Below are 22,117 nucleotides of genomic sequence, written 5' to 3'. Positions count from 1 at the left end.
CATCACCGCTATGGCCCCGCCCCTCGCTGCGCCCCACGCCACCCGGGCTGAGCCTGCCCCACCCCTCCCCCCACCCACGCTGCCCCACCCCCCCACCCACGCTGCTGCCCCACCCCCCCTCCCACGCTGCCCAACTCCACCTCGCCACAGTGGCCCCGCCCCCACGGTTGCGCCGCCCCCCACGCTACCATGATGACCCCGGCCCCCTTCCACGCTGCCCCGCCCCGCCCTCCCCACGCTTCCCCACCTCCCCTCGCCACTGTGGCCCCGCCCCCCACGCGACCATGATGACCCCGCCCCCCACGCGACCATGATGACCCCGCCCCCACACCCATGCTGCTCCCCTCCGCCTCGCCACCTTGATGACCCCGCCCCCCTCGCCACCATGGCCCCGCCCCTATCCACCCTCACCCACGCTGCCCCGCCCCCCTCCTTCCCCCGCGCCGGCGCACAAGCCGCGCTCAGGCAGTAAGCATTCAACATGGCGGACAGCGCAAGCGAGAGCGACACGGACGCGGCGGGCACCTCGTCCGCCTTGCCACCCACTGCCACCCCCACCTCCCCCTCCACGGCATCTAAGGCCGGCATCGTGATCTCGGCCTCCAAGCTGGAGGAACTGAGCAACCGGCTCGCGTCGCTGCAGCAGGAGAACAAGGTGCTGAAGATCGAGCTGGAGACCTACAAGCTGAAATGCAAGGCCCTGCAGCAGGAGAACCGCGACCTGCGCAAGGCCAGCGTCACCATTGTAAGTCAGGCCCGAACTAGGGCCCATCGCTCGGCCCTCCCTCCACCTGCTAGATGTCCTCCGGGCCCGGCCATATTCTGACCGGGGGTCGGGTCAGGTCAGCCATGGAATGAAGCCCTCAGATTGGGGTTGAGTCCAGAGCAGAGGGTAAAGTATGGGGTGGCAGTGCCTTCCCTACACCCGTGCAAAGGCAGGCAGGGGAGCAGCCAGCACCCACGGCTGCATGTTGCTCAGTAATGTGCATACGACAGGGCTGAGTGAGTTGTGGCGTGCGGTGGGTGGGTTGGGCGTAACATGTTCCTTGTGCCACCTATGCAGGCTGTTCACGAGTGTCCCGTTTTTATTAGGCACACGTTACCCTTCAGTTCAGTGGCTCATGCAGAATTTATCTCCAAGGAAAGCAAAGCCAGCAACAGGTGTCCTCGGAATGAACTATGTTTGAATCTTATTTTGCAATGTAGGCCTTTCTTGGCAGGGTATTTGTGAAACATCATACGGATTGCTGTTGGTTGTGGTTTATCACATGTGCTTCCAAAAGGCCATTACAAAGAAATGGGGGTGTAATAGCTGAGTCACATTAAATGGCAATAAACTGTAGTTGTTGTTTGCTCTTTGAGACATGTCTTGGCAGTGGTTGCGCTGCCTTTTAATAAAGAACATCCAAAGATCTACTGTTAACTAATCCTTGGCTTTGCAGATGTACAACTGGTTAAATATATGTAGAAGGATATTTGGGAAGTGAAGCATTGTACTACATCATGAAGGATTCTTTCCACTTTCGTGATGTTCAGAAAGTTGATACACATTTCTATGTTTCTGCACACCTGGCCATATCTATTGTCATATGCCTTGGGTTTACAATCATATCGATTGCTCCTGTCTTCAAGGCTGGTAACCTTTGATTCGAATAGAGATTAAATTGACTTTGTTAAATGTTTAACTTTCATAGAAGTAGTACTTATTTTTAAGTCACAAAATTCTCCACTAACAATAATTGATCATTTAAAAAAATGAAGTTTACATATTTTTGCTCAGTTTGTTTTGTGCTATTTGAGGCATTTCAGCATGTACAACCCTGACATTCGGCATTGGTGATCGCGGGTCTTGCATTTGACAGGTTGAATTGTGAATAATACAAAGATGGCTTGAAAATATTCCTCATGCTTTTCAACACTAATGTTATACACCAGATGTGTATGACAATATCAATTATGGGTGAATGCTTTGTTGTACAATGTATTTTGGTACCCAGTCATTCTCTTTCATTGCAATTCTCCATTCAAATTCCAAATTAACATCTCTGTGGTAAGATTTAATTTTGTGGGCTTTCGATCCACCTAGTCTGTCACTTTCAAGGTCTGCACAACACTTCTCTGACTCCACCTTATTGATTTCTGTAAGCATATCTTTTATTCAAAGATACGACATGGTTCATGTTGACCTGACCACCTGTCCCTAATTATGGTGGTGTTTTCTTGAACTGTAACAGTTTTTGTGATAAAGATGTTCCACTTTGTCAGATCATTCCAGAATTTCAATCTAATCATGTCAAAGGAATTACATGACATCTTCAACAAGGATTTGTGTGTGTCTTGGGTGGGTGGTTGGATGATCTGATGGTCACTTGTCTGCAGCTCTTGTGCTTTGTAATAAGGTTTGCAGATGCTGTCGAAGAAGTCTTTTGGTCTAGCTAAAAGGTATCTTGCAGGTGGTACAAACGGCAACCTGGATTACTATTGTAGATTGGATGGCAATCAATGCTATTGAACATGTTATTGATGCTGTGTTGTACATATTGAAGTAAATTGAGGTTATTCCATTACATTCCCCACTTACTCCAAGAACGAGTGTTGTTGCACTTTACCTGACTTTCATTTCTTTGCAAACAGCCTTGCTTATTTGTGGGAACCATTTATGTTTCCAGCTAATGGTGACTCCAGGATGTTCAGACTTAAAAACGCAATGTGGTATCTTTGCATACAGTAATCTGGTCAATCCAAACAATATAGTCGTGGATGGATGAATTTGCAATATATCTGTGGGAATGTGGTTTTGCCATCTTTCATGGGTAATGGCTTTGAATGCCAAGAGGAAATGGTTACTCTCTCTTGCTGAAAAAAATCTATGTCTGACTTTGTTATTTGTTATTTGCTACTTATCAGCTCAAGGCTGTTTTGTTCCCAAGGAGTTGCAAGTGAAACATCTGAACATCTGTAATGAAGGAACTGAAAATGGTTGGGCCCAGGCCCAAATAAATTCTGAAGAATTTCCACATTTGATACTGAAATCAATGTTAATGGGCCTTCAACAATCATCTTTCTTGTTCAAGATATAACTACACAGTCAAAAGTTCTTTGCGTAATTCCTAATTTAATTTTATTTAGCCCCCTTGATTCGTGTGTCTACAGCACTTCAGCTGAGATGTTGTTGGGAACTTTAAGCTTTGATTTGTATTCAACAATTCTTTAATAAGATGTAATGGTCAAAGACCATTGGTGTCACGGTTAAAATCTCCAAACTAGGCTAAGATGGATTGTTGTTGCACATTTCGGACTGAAGGTGGTTATGCTTGCACTATTTCTTTGCACTCTTTCTTGGATCTCTATTTTGCAGTAAATTTGTGGGGTTGTGTTAAGCAAGGTTCCCTTATGTCATAACCCCTACGATCTGCCTCAGGGCGTTGTCAGGACTTGGTCAGCTTGTTCATGGTGCCCATATTAAACCATGTTTGATCAGAAGTAATGAAACCTCATTGTTTTCCACCAGGACTTCTGTTTTTTGACTGTATGCTGCAATGGTGCCATCTCATTCTTTTAGTATGTACTCCGATAACTTTTATCTATGCTGAAAGTTTTGGAGAGGCTTTGAATCTGCTCAATGGAAGAAATCTCACAGTAACTCAGTGGCCATTGGTTATGAAGTTGAATTCATGAAGAGCTGGTTGGATTGATTTTGTTTGCCATGATCATGACAGAGGAAGGATCTGTTGCTGCAATGAAATCTTGGCTCATTCACAGAGCCCCAAATATTGTCTGAATCCCTTTGGCTATTTTCTTTTGGCTCGTTGCACGTGCTTTGGAATAATGTGCCAGAGACTTATCCCTGCCTAACCGTTTGTTTCTGTTTCCTTTCTGCATATGGCATTGGGCTTTGGAATTGAATGACATTCCATCCTGTTTTGATTAGAAATTACAATGAATATAGGAAGGGTAGAAGCGTTCGACCTGCCCAGTCTGGCTGCGCTAGTGAAACTATTTATTAACTTGGAAAGTCTAGGTTGAGATGGAGACCTTCTGCATCAGAAAAAATCTTTTTGATTTTTAAAATAAGACAAACATAACTGACTTGGAATATTCTACTCATTGATTTAGTATCTTTTACGCTATACTTGTTCTGTGGAGACTGGCATAGCATTGGCAAAACTTGACACCCTTTTGATTACCCTTCAATGAGTTGCCTTTCTGCAAGTCTCCCACATCAACTGTCCAAGGCCAAGCCTTAAATGTATAAGCAATCCTTTACCAAGGATGGAAAATTTTGATGAATCGTATTTGGAGATGGAGAGGGGAATGGCTGGAAAGCAGCAGCGAGGAATGAATCACAGTAGAGTTGACAGTTAGACTACTTGGTTCCTTTCAGTTTCTAATGTTTGAGAATCGTTTTGCTTTAGGCAGTACGTACAACTTTGGGCAGTATTTACCTAGTTCCTCAACTGTAACTTGTGGCTACAGTCCCTGAACAATAAATGTGATTTTTAAACTGCTTGTGATGTAAATGGTGGACAAACCTACATGCGATTTTCTTTTATTAAGGAAGGCGACAGCTGCCCAATGTGTCGGGATTTAATTTATTTTCATACTTTTATAAAGACATTTTGTTTTAAACAATGTTGGGCCACCGGTTGAGAGTTTTCAAGAATTTCAACTGTTGGGATTGATGCTTGGGTTGGAATAAGTTGGAATAATTTATTTTAATTTCTTCAAAGCCTGGGGAGCTTGCACCTACATAGTTCCACTCAACCGAATAAGCGTTGTGAAAGAAACTTCAATTGCAATTTAATATCAGTTGCTGCTATTATCTGTCCATAGCAAGATGGATGACGGAGGTATATGGCTCTCTGGTTTTCTAAGTGATTCCACAGCTTCTGTATGTAGTAATTGGAAAGTTACCAATGCTAATAGAAAATGGCTATACAGAAGTTATTTTAGTGGCACGTATCGAGTGGGCAGTTTGTTCCGGAGCACAACTGTGTTTTGCCAAAGGGAAATTTTAATTTTAACTCTGGGTATTTGTGCTTTGCCTTGCTCATCATATTGTGTGTTCAGGTTTCATTGTCAACTTTAGAAATTTGTGTCACTAAACTGTGGCAAATGGTGCAAGTGTTAAATGATAATTGGATTAATGAGTGGAATGAATGATGCTCTGTCGTTTTACAACACTATCTGGCTTAACTATCCTCCTCAATTAGAAAGTTGTCATCTTGTCTAGGTGAGGTCACTGGGGCACACAATCCTCAAAGCCAATCATGGAATTGCAGAATCACTGACCTGTGCTCTTGGGTTTCATATTGACTTCCCATATAGAGCAAATGCTTAAAAAAATCTCATATTTGAGGAAAATTAAAAAAATTTGGGTCTGAATTCAGAAACCTCTCTGGCGGAGCATTGATAAAATCAAATCTGAGTTGTTTGTATTTGATACCTGATCCCACAACTCCCTTGGTATATAACCAAACACGTTGAACACTGCCTTTGAATATTAAACAAGATAGATAATTTTTTATTGATATTTATTTTAATTCCACACCATTGCTATAAAAAACAAATGGGTGCTTTTGATTATGGAATGGTCCTCTGCAAAAAGCACAATGATAGTTTACCAGATCTGTACCCTAACAAAATTTTCTGCCAATATCTCGTGATTATTATTAATTTCACAAGCAGTTGGTACAAGGTCTTGGGCATGCAGATTTGGGGTCATGTACAGTAGAGATGGGTGAGGAAGAATTTATGCATCAAGTGGTTTTTGCCATTAGGTAGTAAATCTGGAGATCAGTGATTTTAGAAGGAAATTGGATAAATGAGGGAGATAAATTAGCAGGAATATAGGGGAAGCAGGGAATGAGACTGACAGGATTATTTTCAGAGCAAGTCAGCATGAACGATGAGTCCACAGCCTTGTACACTGCAATAATTGTGGTTAGCTGCCACTGAGAAAATAGATGGTGGAAACAAACATTGTTTAAAAACAGATTTTGTTTGACCATGTCTATCAATTAATTTGATTTGGGAAAGGAGTGTGTGGCATCTACATTTTTAAGAAAGGTAACATGGGTTGAAAAAAGCTGCAAGTTTAGGTCAAACTTACTGGGTCACCATTGGTCATCTTGCAAATCTCTTCCTGTCTTTATTATATATTGTTTGGACATTCGTATACAAACTCCTTTTCCATTCACGTTGCTTCCTAGCACCATATTTGTTTTGTTAGAATTCCGCCCTTTGCCAGTTAATTTTTGAGATATCCCAAGCAGTTGGAATTTTATTATCATTAAGCAAGTAACAATTCAAATTACCTACACCATTAACTTCCCTTAAGAGTTAATTAATAAATATACTTGTACTTAGGGTTGTAGGATTCAGATAAAACCATAAACCAATTGAGCCAAAGCTCCAACTCCATTCATTGGAGATGTAATGGTTTGTGTGACTGAATTCCAAAAGAGTAGATGATTTTCTCCAGTGTGTGCAAGATTATTATACAATATAGTGTGCAAGATATCCTCGACCAAGATTAATAGAACAGATTTTATCCTCTGTATTTTGTTCCAGTTTATAGTTCCTTGGCAGTGGGGTGGCACAGTGGTAGAGTTGCTGCCTTACAGCGCCAGCCAGAGACCTGGGTTCGATCCTGACCCTGTTCTTGTCTGTGCGGAATTTGTACATTTACCCCGTGATCTGTGAGTTTTCTCCGGGTGCTCCGGTTTCCTCCCACGCTCCAAAGATATACAGGTTAGTAGGTTAAGAACGTGTCTCAATGTCTGGTGTGGAACATCTCGTCAGTTGGACAGATATAATAGATGAAGAAACTAGGACAACGGAATAGAAGACTTATTGGAAGCAGAGTGGGAGGTGTAGTTGTTGGAATGTGTGGGTTTGTCATACATTGGCTGTGATTGTTGAGGAAAAAATACTTGTCTCAGTGCTGCAATATCAAATATTTAATAGCTGCTTTATCTTTAAATATCTATTAGATTGAATTTTTAATTGAGAAGGTTGACAACATAAGATCTTTGAAAGCATTAAACAAACAAAATTAAGTTGGTGTTATCATTATGTTCGTTCTGCATAATGATAACACCACTTATGGTTTCACTTATGGTCTCAATCTTTGGGAAACTTTTATTGACTGCTTTTCAGCAGGTATATGGACTAATATGATTGGTAAAAAAATGTAAATAAAATCTTTTTCTTTAATTTGGTGTCTTTTACGGTAAAAAATATAAATAAAAAATAACTTCCCTGCACTTGCCTTTTTATTCGAAATCAGTGATTCCTTTCAAATACATGTGGTATTATTGCAAGCTTGGCAATCGTTAAACGTATGTGTAGTACATTTGGCTCAGCACATTATTACTCTCCAGATAGGCTCGTGCTGTGTTCAGTGACAGAGCAAGAGGCCATTTGTGCTGGTATCTGACCTTCAGCTCATCTCGCTTTCAGCCAGAGACCGGTAAATCCAACCAATTAAGCGATTGGCTTAACATTTAAAATGTCCTACGCCTTCTCAGTTCGTTCTGCATAAATTTTCTACTGATCGTAAATCATAAAGAATGATTCTACTTGCACAGTTTTCTGGATCACTGAGCAATAATGCCATTATTAAGCCTTGTGAAACTATAAATTTGCCCCTTCACTTAAGTCTTTAACATTTTCATCTGACCTAACCTCTACAATGGTGGGATTTCCAAAACTTTTGTCCGAAGAATTGTTTCCACACGTCTTGCATGAGCAATCTAATTCTAATTGACGCTGAACTCGTGTAAATCAAAATAGTTCCAACTAACCTGTCGACTCATTTTGACATAATGTTTCCTATTTTGGACTTTTGATATATGAACCAGGTCTGTAAACTCAGGCATTTAAAAGAATCAAAATACAACAGATCAACTGAAATACTGTAGTTTAAAATAAATTGCAAATTTGCTATTTTTAACTAAGATGGTCTGAAACTTAAGAGTAACTTGTTCCTCAAAGACCAATGACAAATACTTGAATTAATATAAAATGGGTATTTAGAAACTAAACAGAAACTGTTAAAGAAAAATGGAGGCTTTGGAGAGGTAAAAAGATTTACCTGGGAGCTGCCTGGATTAGAGGGTGTAAACTACAATAAGAGGTTGACAACCTTAATTGTTTTGCTGGAGCAGTGAAGGGTGAGGTGAAACCCGAGAGCAATTCATCAAATTAGGTGAAGCATTGATAGGGTAGACAATCAGAATATTTTCCCAGAGTAAAACGTCAAAGATTAGAGGGCACATATTTCAGGTGAGAGGGGGAACATGGAGGGATATGGATCATGTGTAAGCAGAAGGGTTTGTTTAATTTGGCATTATATTTGGCACAGACATTGTGGCCGAAGGGGCCTGTTCCTCTCCTGGGTCAACGATTGACAAACCTGTCTTCATCGAAGATATTTATTCACAAAATGCTGGAGTAACTCAGCAGGTCAGGCAGCATCTCAGGAGAGAAGGAATGGGTGATGTTTCGGGTCGAGATCCTTCTTCAGTCTGATACAACCTGTCTTCATCGATGGGACGGTGGTGGAGGGAATCAATAACAATTCCTTGGGCGTGCACATCATTGAAGATCTATCCTGGACCCAGCACATTGATGCAATTATAAAGAAAGCTCATTAATTCCTCTACTTGGAGGATTGAGGAGATTTGGTATTTTGACGGGTATTTCACTGGCACATGTGACAATAGAAGCACCATTGTGCTCCTCGGATTAAGAAAGTAATTTTGTTGAAGAAAACTGCACTACTGGAACACAGTTCTAAAAACAGCATAATTAATACACTGAAATCAGGAAACAGAGTTTCAATATGTATCACGCGGTGAATGTTATTATCCTGTGCAATCACAATTTTCTCCATTTATCATTGCTAGCTAGGGTAAGATTTATTTCCCATCTTTAATTGTCCATGAGAAAGTCACTGCTTAGAACAGGTGCAGTCCTTCTGCTGAGGATATTCCTACAATGCTATTGGGAAGTGATTTCCAAATTAAGACCTGGTGCAAAATGCATCAATATTGTTTAATCAATTAGGATGGCCTGTGCCTTGGAGTATATCCTGCAGGTAGTGGTGCTGCACTGTAAGGAGTTTGTACGTTCTCCCCGTGACCTGCGTGGGTTTTCTCCGAGATCTTCGGTTTCCTCCCACACTCCAAAGACGTACAGGTATGTAGGTTAATTGGTTGGGTAAATGTAAAAATTGTCCCTAGTGGGTGTAGGATAGTGTTAATGTACGGGGATCGCTGGGCGGCACGGACTTGGTGGGCCGAAAAGGCCTGTTTCCGGCTGTATATATATGATATGATATGATAACAAGAGTCGCTTGATGCACAACATCCACCCTCTGATTTCCTCCTCTAGCTTCAGTCGTTATATGGTTGTCCAGTTGAGTGGCTGGTTGGGGGGAAAGACATAATAGGAACCTGAGAGGTAACTTTTTCACTCAAAGGGTTGTAGGTGTATGGAACAAGCTGTCGAGGAGGTAGTGGAGGCAAGTACTATTGCAGCATTTAAGAAACATTTAGACAGGTACATAGACAGGTACATAGATAGGAAAGGTTGAGGTGGATATGGGCCAAACGCAGGCAGGTGGAACGAGTGTAAATGGGATATGTTGGCCGGAGTGGGAAAGTTAGGCCAAAGGGCCTGTTTCCACGCTGTATGACTCTGAGTCCAGGATATTGTCAATGGGGAACTTATTGATCATAATACAATTGAACATCAAGAATGGATGACAAGACGCTGTCTAGTTGGAGGTGATAATCGGTTTGGCATTTGGTGTAGCCTCTTTAAACTTGTTTTTTTAATCAGAGGTAATTGATGCCCTACTTATTCAAGCACTGCCTTTATGTTAAGGCCGCTACTCTTTGTCTTGCTCGTGAAACTTCACAATTTGATTCATGTTTGAGCTAAAGCTGTGAAATCTGGTGTTGAGTAGGCCTGGCACACCGAAACTGGCTTGTTATTGGTGAATGGGAATTTAATTATTTTTAAATTGGTACCACATCCTATGCTTTGCTCTTTGAAGAGTAATAATAATGCCTATATTGCTCCATAATGAGGAACTATTGAGCTCAACTTTGTGATATGAGCATCTATGGTTAAGGCCCCCAACAGTTAATCAAATGCCTTTTGGGGTAGCCCAAAGATGATTTTTTACTTAATTGATGGAAGTGCTTGATATCCCGACTGACTGGGAATGTCCCTTCATTCTCTGCTAGATTGGATTTAGAAGAATAAGCAAGAATGTAAAGGTGGTGTAGAAAGGAACTGCAGATGCTGCTATAAACCTAAGATAGACAAAAACTGCTGGAGTAACTCAGTGGGTTGGTCGCATCTCTGGAGAAAAAGGATGGGTGAAGTTTTGGGTCGGAACACTTCATCAGACTTATTTAAGTCTTGTCTGAAGAAGGGTCCTGACCCGAAACGTCCCACATCCTTTTTCTCTAGAGATGCAACCTGACTTGCTGAGGTGCTCCAGCCCTCTGTGTCCATCTTAAAGCAAAAATACAACTTGGTCTTTGACCCAATGTGCCAGCAAGTGCACGCTGGTGGTGGCCCAGGAGAGTATAGGTCATGTTCATTTCATTCATTACAGAATTTTAATTTCAAGTTCAGAATTTGTGTTTCGCATGATATGCAAGTCAAGATTTTTTTTATTGTTCCGCCTGTACCTTGAGTGTAAATGGGTTAGAATAGCTTATTTTCTGGAGTGGAATAGAACATGGTAGCACGTAGACTCCAGAGGTAATGCACTGTTTCATCCATGCATAAGGCTGCACACTTCAAGAGAGACAGAAATACATTTGGGAATTGACATTTTGCTGCCTACACCTGTCTTGTAAACAGTTGGTAAAGGAGCCGTAATATTAATACATGATATAAAGGGAATTTGAATTGGTCATTGGAGCCATCTACTACTAATGTCTCATTCCTGTATCTCCATTTACAACTCGGTATTAAATGCAGTGCTATCTTTCCCTTCCCTTCCCCTCGACCTTTAGCTTTGTCCCTTTTATGAGTACATGCTGAGCGATGATCAGATCTGTTTAAATCTCCATGCAGTACAAGAAGCTCTTTTCACTATCTATATTGCCAGAATGTGAAATCACTCAATGTCTGGCAATGTCCAGTGAGGGTGTAAGAGAAGATTATTTTTCTACAATTTGGTGCACACTGACAGTTGTGCGATGGCAACAGAACATGTACAAAATGTTCAAGCTAAATTGTGATGCATATATTTGTGAAGCATAAATATAACCTGCTGCATTTTGGAATTGTTGTTTATTGTAGAGTGCAGCAAATCCTCGTTAAAACGGATCGTGGGGGTGGGGGGAATGGTGTCTGTTATTGATGATTGTCCACTATATCAGAGCAAAGTATTATCATTGTATGTAGTAGGAATAAAGAACTGCAGATGCTGGTTAATAAACAAAAGGATACAAAGTGCTGGAGTAATTCAGGAAGTCAGGCAGCATCTCTGGAGAACATGAAGAGGGGATGTTGGGGCCCTTCTTCAAACTGACTCATTCTGCTGAGTTAACTCCACTTGTTTCACGTTAAAACTAGACGCGGATACTGCTGTCTGCAACGGCGAGCCCTTCATCAGCTACTGCATGGCTTGGTTGAAGCGGCTGTTCGTTGTGGTTCGTATTGAACCCCCTGAGATCATCGCATTCTTCAGGCTGTTACCAATGACAGGGGCCCCTCCCCTCTCACCAGCTGTTGCTCTTTCCTGTCGGCCATTGCCTTGTCCACTCCCACTCCACCAGGGCGGTCTCCTCCTTCCTGCGTTGCTTTAATCACTCCTCCCCTCGCCCTCCACCACCGCCTCCTCCTCCCATTGCTGTGACCATTCTGCTGCCGCTGCTTCCTTCTACACTGCAGTCGCCGACATTTTCCAAGGTGGAGTTTGTCGGCGACTGTGGGGGGGCAAGTGGGCAGAACAATGGCCGACAGGAAGAAGCGGCATGTGGTGAGGGGCCAAGGAAGCCCCACGATGACTGAGTGCATCCTATCGTTGGCAGTGGCCTGAAGAAAGCACTGCCGGCCAGGGGCTACGAGGTGAGCCGCAACAACAGCCACATCGACCGGTCCTTCCACTGTAACCAAAATCCGTTACAAAGGTATCCAATAAAACGAGGGTTTACTGTAATCATCTTGTATCTTTCACTACTCCATTATCTTAAATCAGGGCCATGTACATAATTACTGTTGGCTGCCATTATTCAACACTTTGCCAGCTTTTATCTCTTGAACACCTTTGGATGAATTATTGGTTGTTTTCAGTGCGGATGATATATAGCGTTACTAACTCAAACTTGTTCATCTATGTTACATTTCTAACCGTAAGGCTAGTCCCAGTACAAAATTAAATCTTGAAGAAAGCAACATACTGCACAAACTAGGAATATGAAATTAAAATGGAAAATACTGGAGGTACTAAGCAGGCTAGACACCCCCGCCTCCATCCAGGGACCCCGACAGTCTTTTCCGATGAGGCAGAGGTTTACTTGGACCACCTCCAACCTCATCTACTATATCTGTTGTTCTCAGCATGGACTCCGATATATTGGCGAGACCAAGCACAGTGTTTCGCTGAACACCTTCGCTCAGTCAGTCTTGGCCTACGCAATCTCCTGGTTGCTAAACATTTTAACTCTCCTTCCCGTACTGACCTTTCTGTCCTGTGCCTCCTCCACTGTTAGAATCAGGCCACACACCAATTGGAAGAACAGCACCTCATTTCACTTGGGGAAGCTTACAACCCAGCAGTATGAATATTGATTTATCTAATTTCAAGCAACCCTTGCATTCCCTCTCTCTCCATTCATCCCCCACCCTAGTTGTCCTGCTAGTTTTACTGTTCGTATCCCCTCGTTACCACCTCCTCCACAGCCAACAATGGACCATGGTGGGCTTTTTGAACATCGGTCGGTGCTGGCTCTGATCTGTTTTGTACCTTTTCATACCTTTAGTTTCCCTTTCACCTGACTCTGCCTGAAGAAGGGTCTCAACCCGAAACGCCACCTATTGCTTTTCTCCAGAAATGCCTGAACCGCTGAGTTACTCCAGCATTTTGTGTCTATCTAAAGAGAAACAGTTTAGTTTACATGTTGGAGACCTTTCATTTGAACAAAGTTGTAAATCAGTGTAAAAGTGGGAGGGGAGGATTGGATAAAAGACAAGGCAGGTGTACAGGGTTGAAAGCGGGGAAGGTTAAATTGCAAAATAGGCGATAACATAAGGTAACTAGAATCCAGACGAGGTATTCATGCAGAATAATTATCTGAAGTTAACAAATTAACGTAGAAAGAATGCGAGGAATGTGCTTAGTTTAATTTGTTAAATTGGATGTTGACTCCACAAAGCCATAACGTACCTCGGCAGAAGTTTGAAGTGCTGTTCTCTTAGTTTACATTAGGATTTGTTGGAATGCCATTGAAGGCAGAGGACAAAGGTCGGCCAACGAGGTCAGAGTGCGGTGAAGAGTTAAAGCTCTGGATAGTATTTGGGTAGAGACAGTATGAAGATGTTTTGCAAAGCAGACCCAATCAGCGTTTTTCTCTTCAATGTGGAAAACACTACATTGTAACAGGAAATATAATGTACTGATTTGGAAGAAGCACGTGCAAATTATTGCATCATTTAGTAGGTGTATTTGGGGCTTTGGGCAGAGAAGAGGTAGGGTGTTTCATTGGCTGCAGTTTAACAGGAATGTGATTTACTGTTGAAGACCACTGGAGCAAGTATGTCTTCAAAAAAATTAGGAATGTGCCGTTTTACATGAAACTCTTTCTTCATAACAGTCATACATTTTATAACCATTGTTCTTTTCTTCAATACCAAGAGAATTGGCATGTGTAAGGGAAAAGCTAAGTTGTAAAAAGTATTTCTGTCCCATAACCTTTCTATAAATAGCAGAATATACTCATGATAGGCCTGACATTGTACATGTAGTCCAAGAACTACACACTGTTGGAAATAAGTCATTTTTCACACATGAATGTAGCGCAACGCGTGTGTGCATTTGGCGTGCATACTTTTTTTTGGCTGAAAAGTTGCATTCCGCGGCATATTATGAATTTTGATGTAAAATTCTGAATTTTGGACATCAAAATTATGAATTTGTAAAATCGAATGTTGGGAGGTCTGCCACTATCACTTGGTTCCCTTAACATCAAAATAATTGATTCCCATGAATGGACGTGCTGTAAGCTTCCTCAGTTCTCCTGTGTAGAGATTTCAAAAAATTAACTCCTGCTAGTGAAGCAATTTATTGTCATCTCTCCCAATTTGCTGACCCCCTATTTTCAGACTCTGACCCTTGCTTCTGGACATCCCAGCCAGAAGAAACATTGTAATGCATTTGAAGAATTTTGTGAAATTTTAATGAAATTACCCCTCCTTTCAACTTTCAAAAAGCAACAAGGTACAAAACAAAACCCAAAGTCCCGAGTGCATCCAAGGCAGTTTGCAATTCAGAGTTTAGTTGGAGTTCAGTAGCCTGATGGTTGAAGGGACGAAGCTATTCCTGAATCTGGATGCTAGTTTTCATACTCCAATACCACCTTCCCGATGGTAGGTGTGAAATGAGAGGGTGGCCAGGGTGATGTAGGTCCTTGATGATGTTGCCTACCTTTTTGAGACAGCACCCCCTATAGATCCCTGGGGAGATCAGTATCTGTGATGGACCGGGCAGTGTTTTGTTATTTCGGATATTTGATCATATTAAAGGTGGTACATGTGAACTGTATGTATATTTGTATGGCCAATTAAATATTTGATTTTTAAATCCCAAACCAGTCTCCACAGAGTGACCAATAGGTGGAGCCCATAGATTTTCAGGATTGATCCACGTTATGTGAAGTGTGAACCTTGTCACTCTTAACCGTGTTGCCTGTGCTGTGAGAGCGATTTCTGTTCACCTGTTATTCCAGCTCTCCCTCTAACTTCATTTCCTGTGGTGACTGTACTTTATGAGATTGCAGCAAGTTGCCTCCGCACAATGAGGTCACAGTCCAGCAATGTGAGACTGGCAGTGTAATTCATGAAGCTATTGAGTGTGTTTGTGTGTGTGTTCCACAGGACAATTGAAATTGTGCGAAATAGAAATGATCTTTTTTTTACTAAACAGACTGCAAGGTTGTGCAATATACTTGAGTTTGTGATTAAAATGATGTGTGGGGGAAAAACTGCAGATGCTGGTATAAATCGAAGGTAGACAAAAAGTGCTGGAGTAACTCAGCAGGCCAGGCATCATCTCGGGAGAGAAGGAATGGGTGACGTTTCGGGTCGAGACCCTTCTTCAGACTGATGTCAGGGGAGGGGGCGGGACAAAGATAGGATGTAGTCGGAGACAGGAAGACTAGAGGGAGAACTGGGAAGGGGGAGGAGACAGAGAGGGAAAGAGGAACTACCTGAAGTTAGAGAAATCAATGTTCATACCGCTGGGGTGTAAGCTGCCCAAGCGAAATATGAGGTGCTGTTCCTCCAATTTGCGCTGGGCCTCACTCTGGCAATGGAGGAGGCCCAGGCCAGATGCTCATCAACTTGTTAAAATAGGTTAGATTTGCTATTGACGGAAAAGCAAACACAAGGATTAGCTAACAAAGCCAGTTCAAGAAATTACCGCTAATGCTTTTGCAGATTTTAAATATGAGCATGGGCCATTGGACAGAGTCATTCTTATTAAAAAACGTACTTTCTTAAAACAGCATTCAAGCTATTTTTGGCATAAGAACTACTTTCAGAAAACCTAATTTTAAGGCAACTGAAATGTTGTATCTTGCAACACGAGTTCTTTGGTTAAAGGTTGTCAGTTCAAATCACTGCCACTGGAAAGGAAAAGTGAAGCAGTGGGTGGCTGGTGGTAAAGATAATGAGGGGTTAGTGAAAAAGGAAACAAATAGCTGTTAAAGGAAAAGCAGGAAGCCAGTCTGAAGCTGTTTTTCCAGTATCAGACATTGTGTTGAAAGGGTTTCTAGAGCTGGGGTATGAACAAATGGAGCAGTGGGTGGCACAGTAGCGCAGCTGGTGGAGCTGCTTCCTCACTGCATCAGCGAGCCAGGTTCGATCCTGACCTTGGATGCTGTCTGAGTGGAGTTTGCATATTACCCCTGTCACTACAGGGGTTTCCTCCCACATCTGAAAGACATGCGGGTTTGAAGGTTAAATGCCCTTTGTAAAATTGCCCCATAATGTGTAGAGAGTAGATGATTAAGTGGGATAACAGAATTTGTGTGATTGATGGTCAATGTGGTCTCTGGGCTGAAGGACAGGTTTCCGTGCTGTATCTCTAAAGTAAAGCAAAGTTGAGTTGCTGGTAGTAATAATTGTGCTTGGAAGATTTGTTTCAGTAATTGGAGGCATTCATGTTTATGTACATCTTTTGCATCCTTGGGATTTCCCAGTGCCGTGCTGCTAATGAAGTAACTTTGAGTATATTGATTAATCTACCGTAGACAATAACGTGCAACAATGTTCAAAGAACAGGGATGTAATAGGGCGGCACGGTGGCGCAGCGGTAGAGTTGCTGCCTTACAGCAAATGCAGCGCCGGAGACTCGGGTTCGATCCTGACTACGGGCGCCGTCTGTACGGAGTTTGTACGTTCTCCCCGTGACCTGCGTGGGTTTTCTCCGAGATCTTCGGTTTCCTCCCACACTCCAAAGACGTACAGGTATGTAGGTTAATTGACTGGGTAATATGTAAAAATTGTCCCTAGTGTGTGTAGGATAGTGTTAGTGTGCGGGGATCGCTGGGCGGCGTGGACTCGGTGGGCCGAAGGGCCCATTTCCGCGCTGTATCTCTAAATCTAAAAATCTCATTTGTTTTATTAATGTTGGTTGGGAGAGCAAATATTTGTAAAGATAACAGGCGAGATTCCTCTGCTCTTCAAATAATTAGTTGAGATATTTTAACTTAATTCAAGAGAGGAGTCAGGGCCTGAGTTTAATGACTTGTTCAAAAGTGCAGGACTCGTATACTAATTGCAGTTTAGATTTTTTTGTTCATTGTTCAGAACGGGGTTTGAACATGCAATCATCTGCTTCGGGCATAAATACTACCCAATCCGCAACTGCATCTCCAAATGTTATTCCTATGTAGTTTAGGCGATTGATTCTTGACCTTTTTATTGTGGGATTCATATGTAAAAATTTATGACCACGTAAATGGTTTTAAGTCAAAAGCATTTTTGCTCCAAACTAATTTTAGTTCATAACTTTGTTAGTAAAAACAAGTATTATTTATAATCAGTGTGTAACAGAATGTCTTAATTTTTACTTGTTTTTCATGATTCACAGCTTGTTTTTTGGGCTTGTTTTATTTAGGTAATGCGAACTAAGCAATTCTTTTTTTGAAGTTGACCTTGTATAAAATTGATACCCAGTTCTAGTCAGTTGCACTTTTGTGTGACTTTAAAAAACAAAGTGATGTGCATAGGTCATATGGGATGTGTAGAAAAACACGTCCTCCCCAGCCTACCACAGCCCAACTTGTGCACAGCCCATCAATACAGTTGAGCTTTTGGGAGACTGGCGGTGTGGATTTGCTGCCTGTGGTGGAGCCACAGGCATCTTCTGCCGTGTGGGAACTTGTTTTGCAGCTGCGTTTCTGACTTGCAATCCATTCAGGTTACAAGCAGTTTATATATTTTTAGTATTGAGAGATACTGCGTGGAAACGGGTCCAACAGCCCATTGAGCCCACTCACACTGGTTCAATGTTATCTGAGTTTTGCATACATTCCCTATACACTTGGATGTCTCTGGTATGTGAGAGGCATCCGGAAGATGGTCACGGGGAGAACTTGCAAACTCCACATAGACAGCACCCAAGGTTAGGATTGAACCCGGGTTTCTGGCGCTGTGAGGCAGCAGCTCTACCAGCTGCGCCACTATGCTGTCCTGTTCTCGGGAGTGGAGCCCTGCTGCAATCTGGGGAGGATCCAAACTTTTATTTAGCATAGAAAGTGATAATGATATGGAACTTGCTACTGATATGGATGGTGGCAATGAGGCTGTCAAAGGGGAATTGGAGAACAATTTCCAGAGCTGGAGGCAAGGAACGTGGGAATGAGATGGAACAGACGGAACAGTGGACCGAGCGGTCTCTCTGTCTGCTGCAGCAATTTGATGAAAATAGTCAAGTCAAGTTTATTTGTCACACACACATAAATGTGCAGTGAAATGAAAGATTACCCACAGTCCAACAACAAGAGCAATAAAAGCAATAAAGATCAATAAAAATAAACAATAGCCCACACAATCAAACAAAAAGAAACATCCATCACAGTGAGTCTCCTCCAGTCACCTCCTCACTGTGATGGAAGGCCAGAATGTCTTTTCTCTTCCCCTGCCGTCTTCTCCCGCGGTCAGGCTGTTGTAGTTGCCACGTTCCAGGCCGCGCCGGATGGTGAAAGGTCCGCAGCGGGCCGACCCAAGCCCCGCGATCCGGGGCGGGCGAAGCCGCCACTGCCGCTGCACGTCGGGGCGGTCGGGGCTCCCGACATTGAAGCCCCCGCCGGGCGGAGAAAATCCCGCGGCCTATTTCAGGCCGCGCCGGACGGTAAAAAGTCCACGAATAAGAGCCATGGTACAAAATTCCCTCAAAAATTAAAATCTGAGGAATAAATGTGTAAGAATTTAACATTAACCGGCTAATGTATTGATCAAAAGCAATTGAGTTGCATAGTCTAATAAATGTAATCAGACTAATGAAAGGTCCTTCCATAAGCAGGGTTTAGACCTGATATTCCAACCAACCTCATTACAGATACTGGGCTTTTTCTGTGGAATTGTTATGTTACAATGTTGCAAAATTATATCTGTCTGGCCCGAAGGACTGGTAATTCTCTTCTGGTGAAATCATCTGATAGGAGAAAGATTTAATAGGAACCTGAGGGGCAACCTTTTCCACACAGAGGGTGGTGGGTATATGGAACAAACTGCCACAGGTAGTTAAGGCAGGCCCTAAATTATTTGAAAGATATTTGGACAGGTACATAGATGGGAAAGGTTTAGAAGGATGTGAGACAAAGGCAGACAAATGGGATGGGCGTTAATGAGATATCTTGGTCGGCAAGGAAAGGTTGGGCCGAAAAGCCTGTTTCCATGCTATAGGACTCTGCTCAACCCAATTGTCCACATACCTTTTGAAAGCATCCTTTTGAGAAAAGATAGACACAAAATGCAGGAGTAACTCAATGGGACAGGCAGCATCTCTAGAGAGAAGGAATGGGAGACGTTTCGGGTCGAGATCCTTCTTAAAACTTCTGAAGAAGGGTCTCGACCCAAAACGTCACCCATTCTTTCTCTCCAGAGATACTGCCTGTTCCGCTGAGTTTACTCCAGCATTTTGTGTCTATCTTCAGTTTAAACCAGCATCTGCAGTTCCATCATACATTCCTTTTGAGAAAATGCCACTTGGAGCACACAGGAATCGATTTGAGGGCGAGCTTTGTAATTGTTGTTAAAATTGCTTGTTTTGGGGGCTAGTGCCCTTCAGTTTTCTCTTCGGCATGCTCAATCGGGTGATTGACCTGGCCACTCAAGAATTGACCATTTTTTAGCTTTGAAAAACTCCTTTGTTGCTTTAGCAGTATGTTTGGGATCATTGTCTTGCTGTAGAATGAACCGCCGGCCAATGAGTTTTAAGGCATTTGATTGAACTTGAGCTGATAGGATATGTCTATACACTTCAGAATTCATTATGCTACAACCATCAGCAGTTGTATTATCAATGAAGATAAGTGAGCCAGCACCTTAAGGAGCCATACATGCCCAGGCCATAACACCCCCACCACCGTGTTTCACAGATGAGATGGTATGCTTTGGATATTGGACAGTTCCTTCTCTCCTCCATACTTTGCTCTTGCCATCACTCTGATATAAGTTAATCTTTGTCTCATCTGTCCACAAGACCTTTTTTTCAGAACTGAGGTTGCTCTTTTAAGTACTTCTTGGCAAACTAACCTGGCCATCCTATTTTTGCGGCTAACCAGTGGTTTGCATCTTGCAGTGTAGCCTCTATTTCTGTTCATGAAGTCTTCTGCAGACAGTGGTCATTGACAAATCCACACCTGACACCTGAAGCGTGTTTCTGATCTGACGGATAGGTGTTTGGGGGTTTTCTTTATTAAAGAGAGAATTCTTCTGTCATCAGCTGTGAAGGTCTCGCTTGGCCTGCCGGTGCCTTTGCGATTAGTAAGCTCACCAGTGCTCTCTTCTTAATGATGTTCCAAACAGTTGATTTTGGTAAGCCTAAGGTTTAGCTGATGTCTCTAACAATTTTATTTTTGTTTCTCAGTCTCATAATGGCTTCTTTTGACTTTCATTGGCATAACTTTGGTCCTTGTGTTGATAAACAGCAATAAAAGTTTCCAAAGGTGATGGAAAGACTGGAGGAAAGACTAGGTGCTGAGAGCTCGCTTGCACCTGCATTAAGCAGGCAATTAAACACACCTGAGCAATTACAAATGCCTGTGAATCCATGTGTTCCAAACATTATGGTGCCCTGAAATGGGGGGACTATGTATAAACACAGCTGTAATTTCTACATGGTGAAACCAAAATGTATAAAAAATACCCTTTAATAAAATCTGACAATATGCACTTAAGAGGCAAATAAATAAATGATGGGTGTTTGTCCCAAACATTATGGAGGGCACTGTAGATATCCCTTAGCTCAAGTGCAGATTCAATCTCTGTTTACATAGCGAACACCAGCTAATTTGTTCCCAGCAGGACCAGACAAAGAGTAAACAAAATAATAATTAATCTTTAATTGTTGAAGTAGAAAGCAGTAGGAGGAGGATTATTTTCTTTTGTTTCGCAATGTGCCATCTTGTATAAACAAGCAGATATTCTAACCACAGTATAGCAGTCCCTGGCTGCTGCAGCTTTCGTTTGTACACCATCAACACAAGTGCTTCACAGGAACGGCATCAAATTACAACTGGCACCGAGCCACAGGAGGAGATGTTAAAGCCTGTGAGGACAAATAGCATGATCAAAGAAATGAGTGCCTGAAGACGATAGAATTAGAAAGGTTTAGAGGGGGAAATTCTAATCGGGTCTAGGCAATGGAATACTCTGTTTACAAGTAATTTTAGATGAGTAAAATGTCATAATTGTGAACATTTTGATATGTTGGGGAAATATGGAGGAATTTATTAACGTGGATGACAATTTTAAAATTGAGAATCCGATTAGCAGGGTACTTACTACCTCAGAACCTCTTTCTCATGGCATCATGTTCAACATGAACATTGTGGGACGGAGGGCCTGTTCCTGCACTGTACGTTTTTATGTTCTATTAATCCACAGTGTGATTATGTGCTCAATTGAAGGAATGCACCTTGCGTGTTTATTCGGGTAGACAACCAGACTATTGATTCTGTCCTACTAAATCATCGATGAAAACTTTTGTCACCTGATATTCTTCATCGTCTTCGCCATCTCAAAAGTGGGCCTGTGGTCATGTTTGGTTTAGAGATACAGAAATACAGCAACGAAATAGGCCCTTCGGCCCACCGAGTCCGCACCGACCAGCGATCCCCACACATTAATACTATCCTACACTAGGGACAATTTGTATTTGTACCAAGCCAATTAACCTGTAAACCTGTACGTCTTTGGAGTGTGGGACGAAACCAAAGATCTCGGAGAAAATCCACCTGGTACCGGGGAGAATGTATAAACTCCGTACAGACAGCACCCGTAGTAACGAACGAACTCGGGTCTCTGGTGCTGCAAGCACTGTAAGGCAGCAACTCTACCACTGCGCCGCCGTATCTGGGAGCATTGGTAAGGGACCTCAACTTGCAAACATTGGCATTGTATATGTGTTCGCTGGTGACCTAGGTGATAATTGCAAGCTAGTTTGAGATCATGCCCCTTGCTGAGGTCAAATAAGGCCACTTTTCAGATTGTCATTTTATTTGCTTTTTTAATAACTACTCGGTGCGGCTTTGAGGAAATCTTGGTAAAACAGTGAGTTTGTTCATCTGCTGCTTGACGTACAAGAGAATAAATCACAAGTGCCTCAATCATGTCAAGTGTAAATCACTTGCTGCTT

General features: G+C 42.4%; 1 protein-coding gene across 1 annotated transcript in view; it reads left to right on the top strand.

Annotated features, from left to right (window-relative positions):
• The first annotated feature begins 462 nt into the window (after positions 1-462).
• Positions 463-22,117, top strand: part of ccdc6b (coiled-coil domain containing 6b) — a 49,252-nt gene continuing 27,597 nt past the window's right edge. The window contains exon 1 of the mRNA XM_078413200.1: positions 463-745. Coding sequence (XP_078269326.1) covers positions 482-745 — 264 coding nt within the window. The 5' untranslated portion in view covers positions 463-481. The remainder of the gene's footprint in view (positions 746-22,117) is intronic.

This window comes from Rhinoraja longicauda, chromosome 16 (assembly GCF_053455715.1).
Source record: "Rhinoraja longicauda isolate Sanriku21f chromosome 16, sRhiLon1.1, whole genome shotgun sequence".
In the NCBI taxonomy this organism is placed as follows: domain Eukaryota; kingdom Metazoa; phylum Chordata; class Chondrichthyes; order Rajiformes; family Arhynchobatidae; genus Rhinoraja; species Rhinoraja longicauda.
The sequence above is the reverse complement of the archived record's forward strand: the minus strand, read 5'-3'. Positions and strand labels throughout refer to the sequence as shown.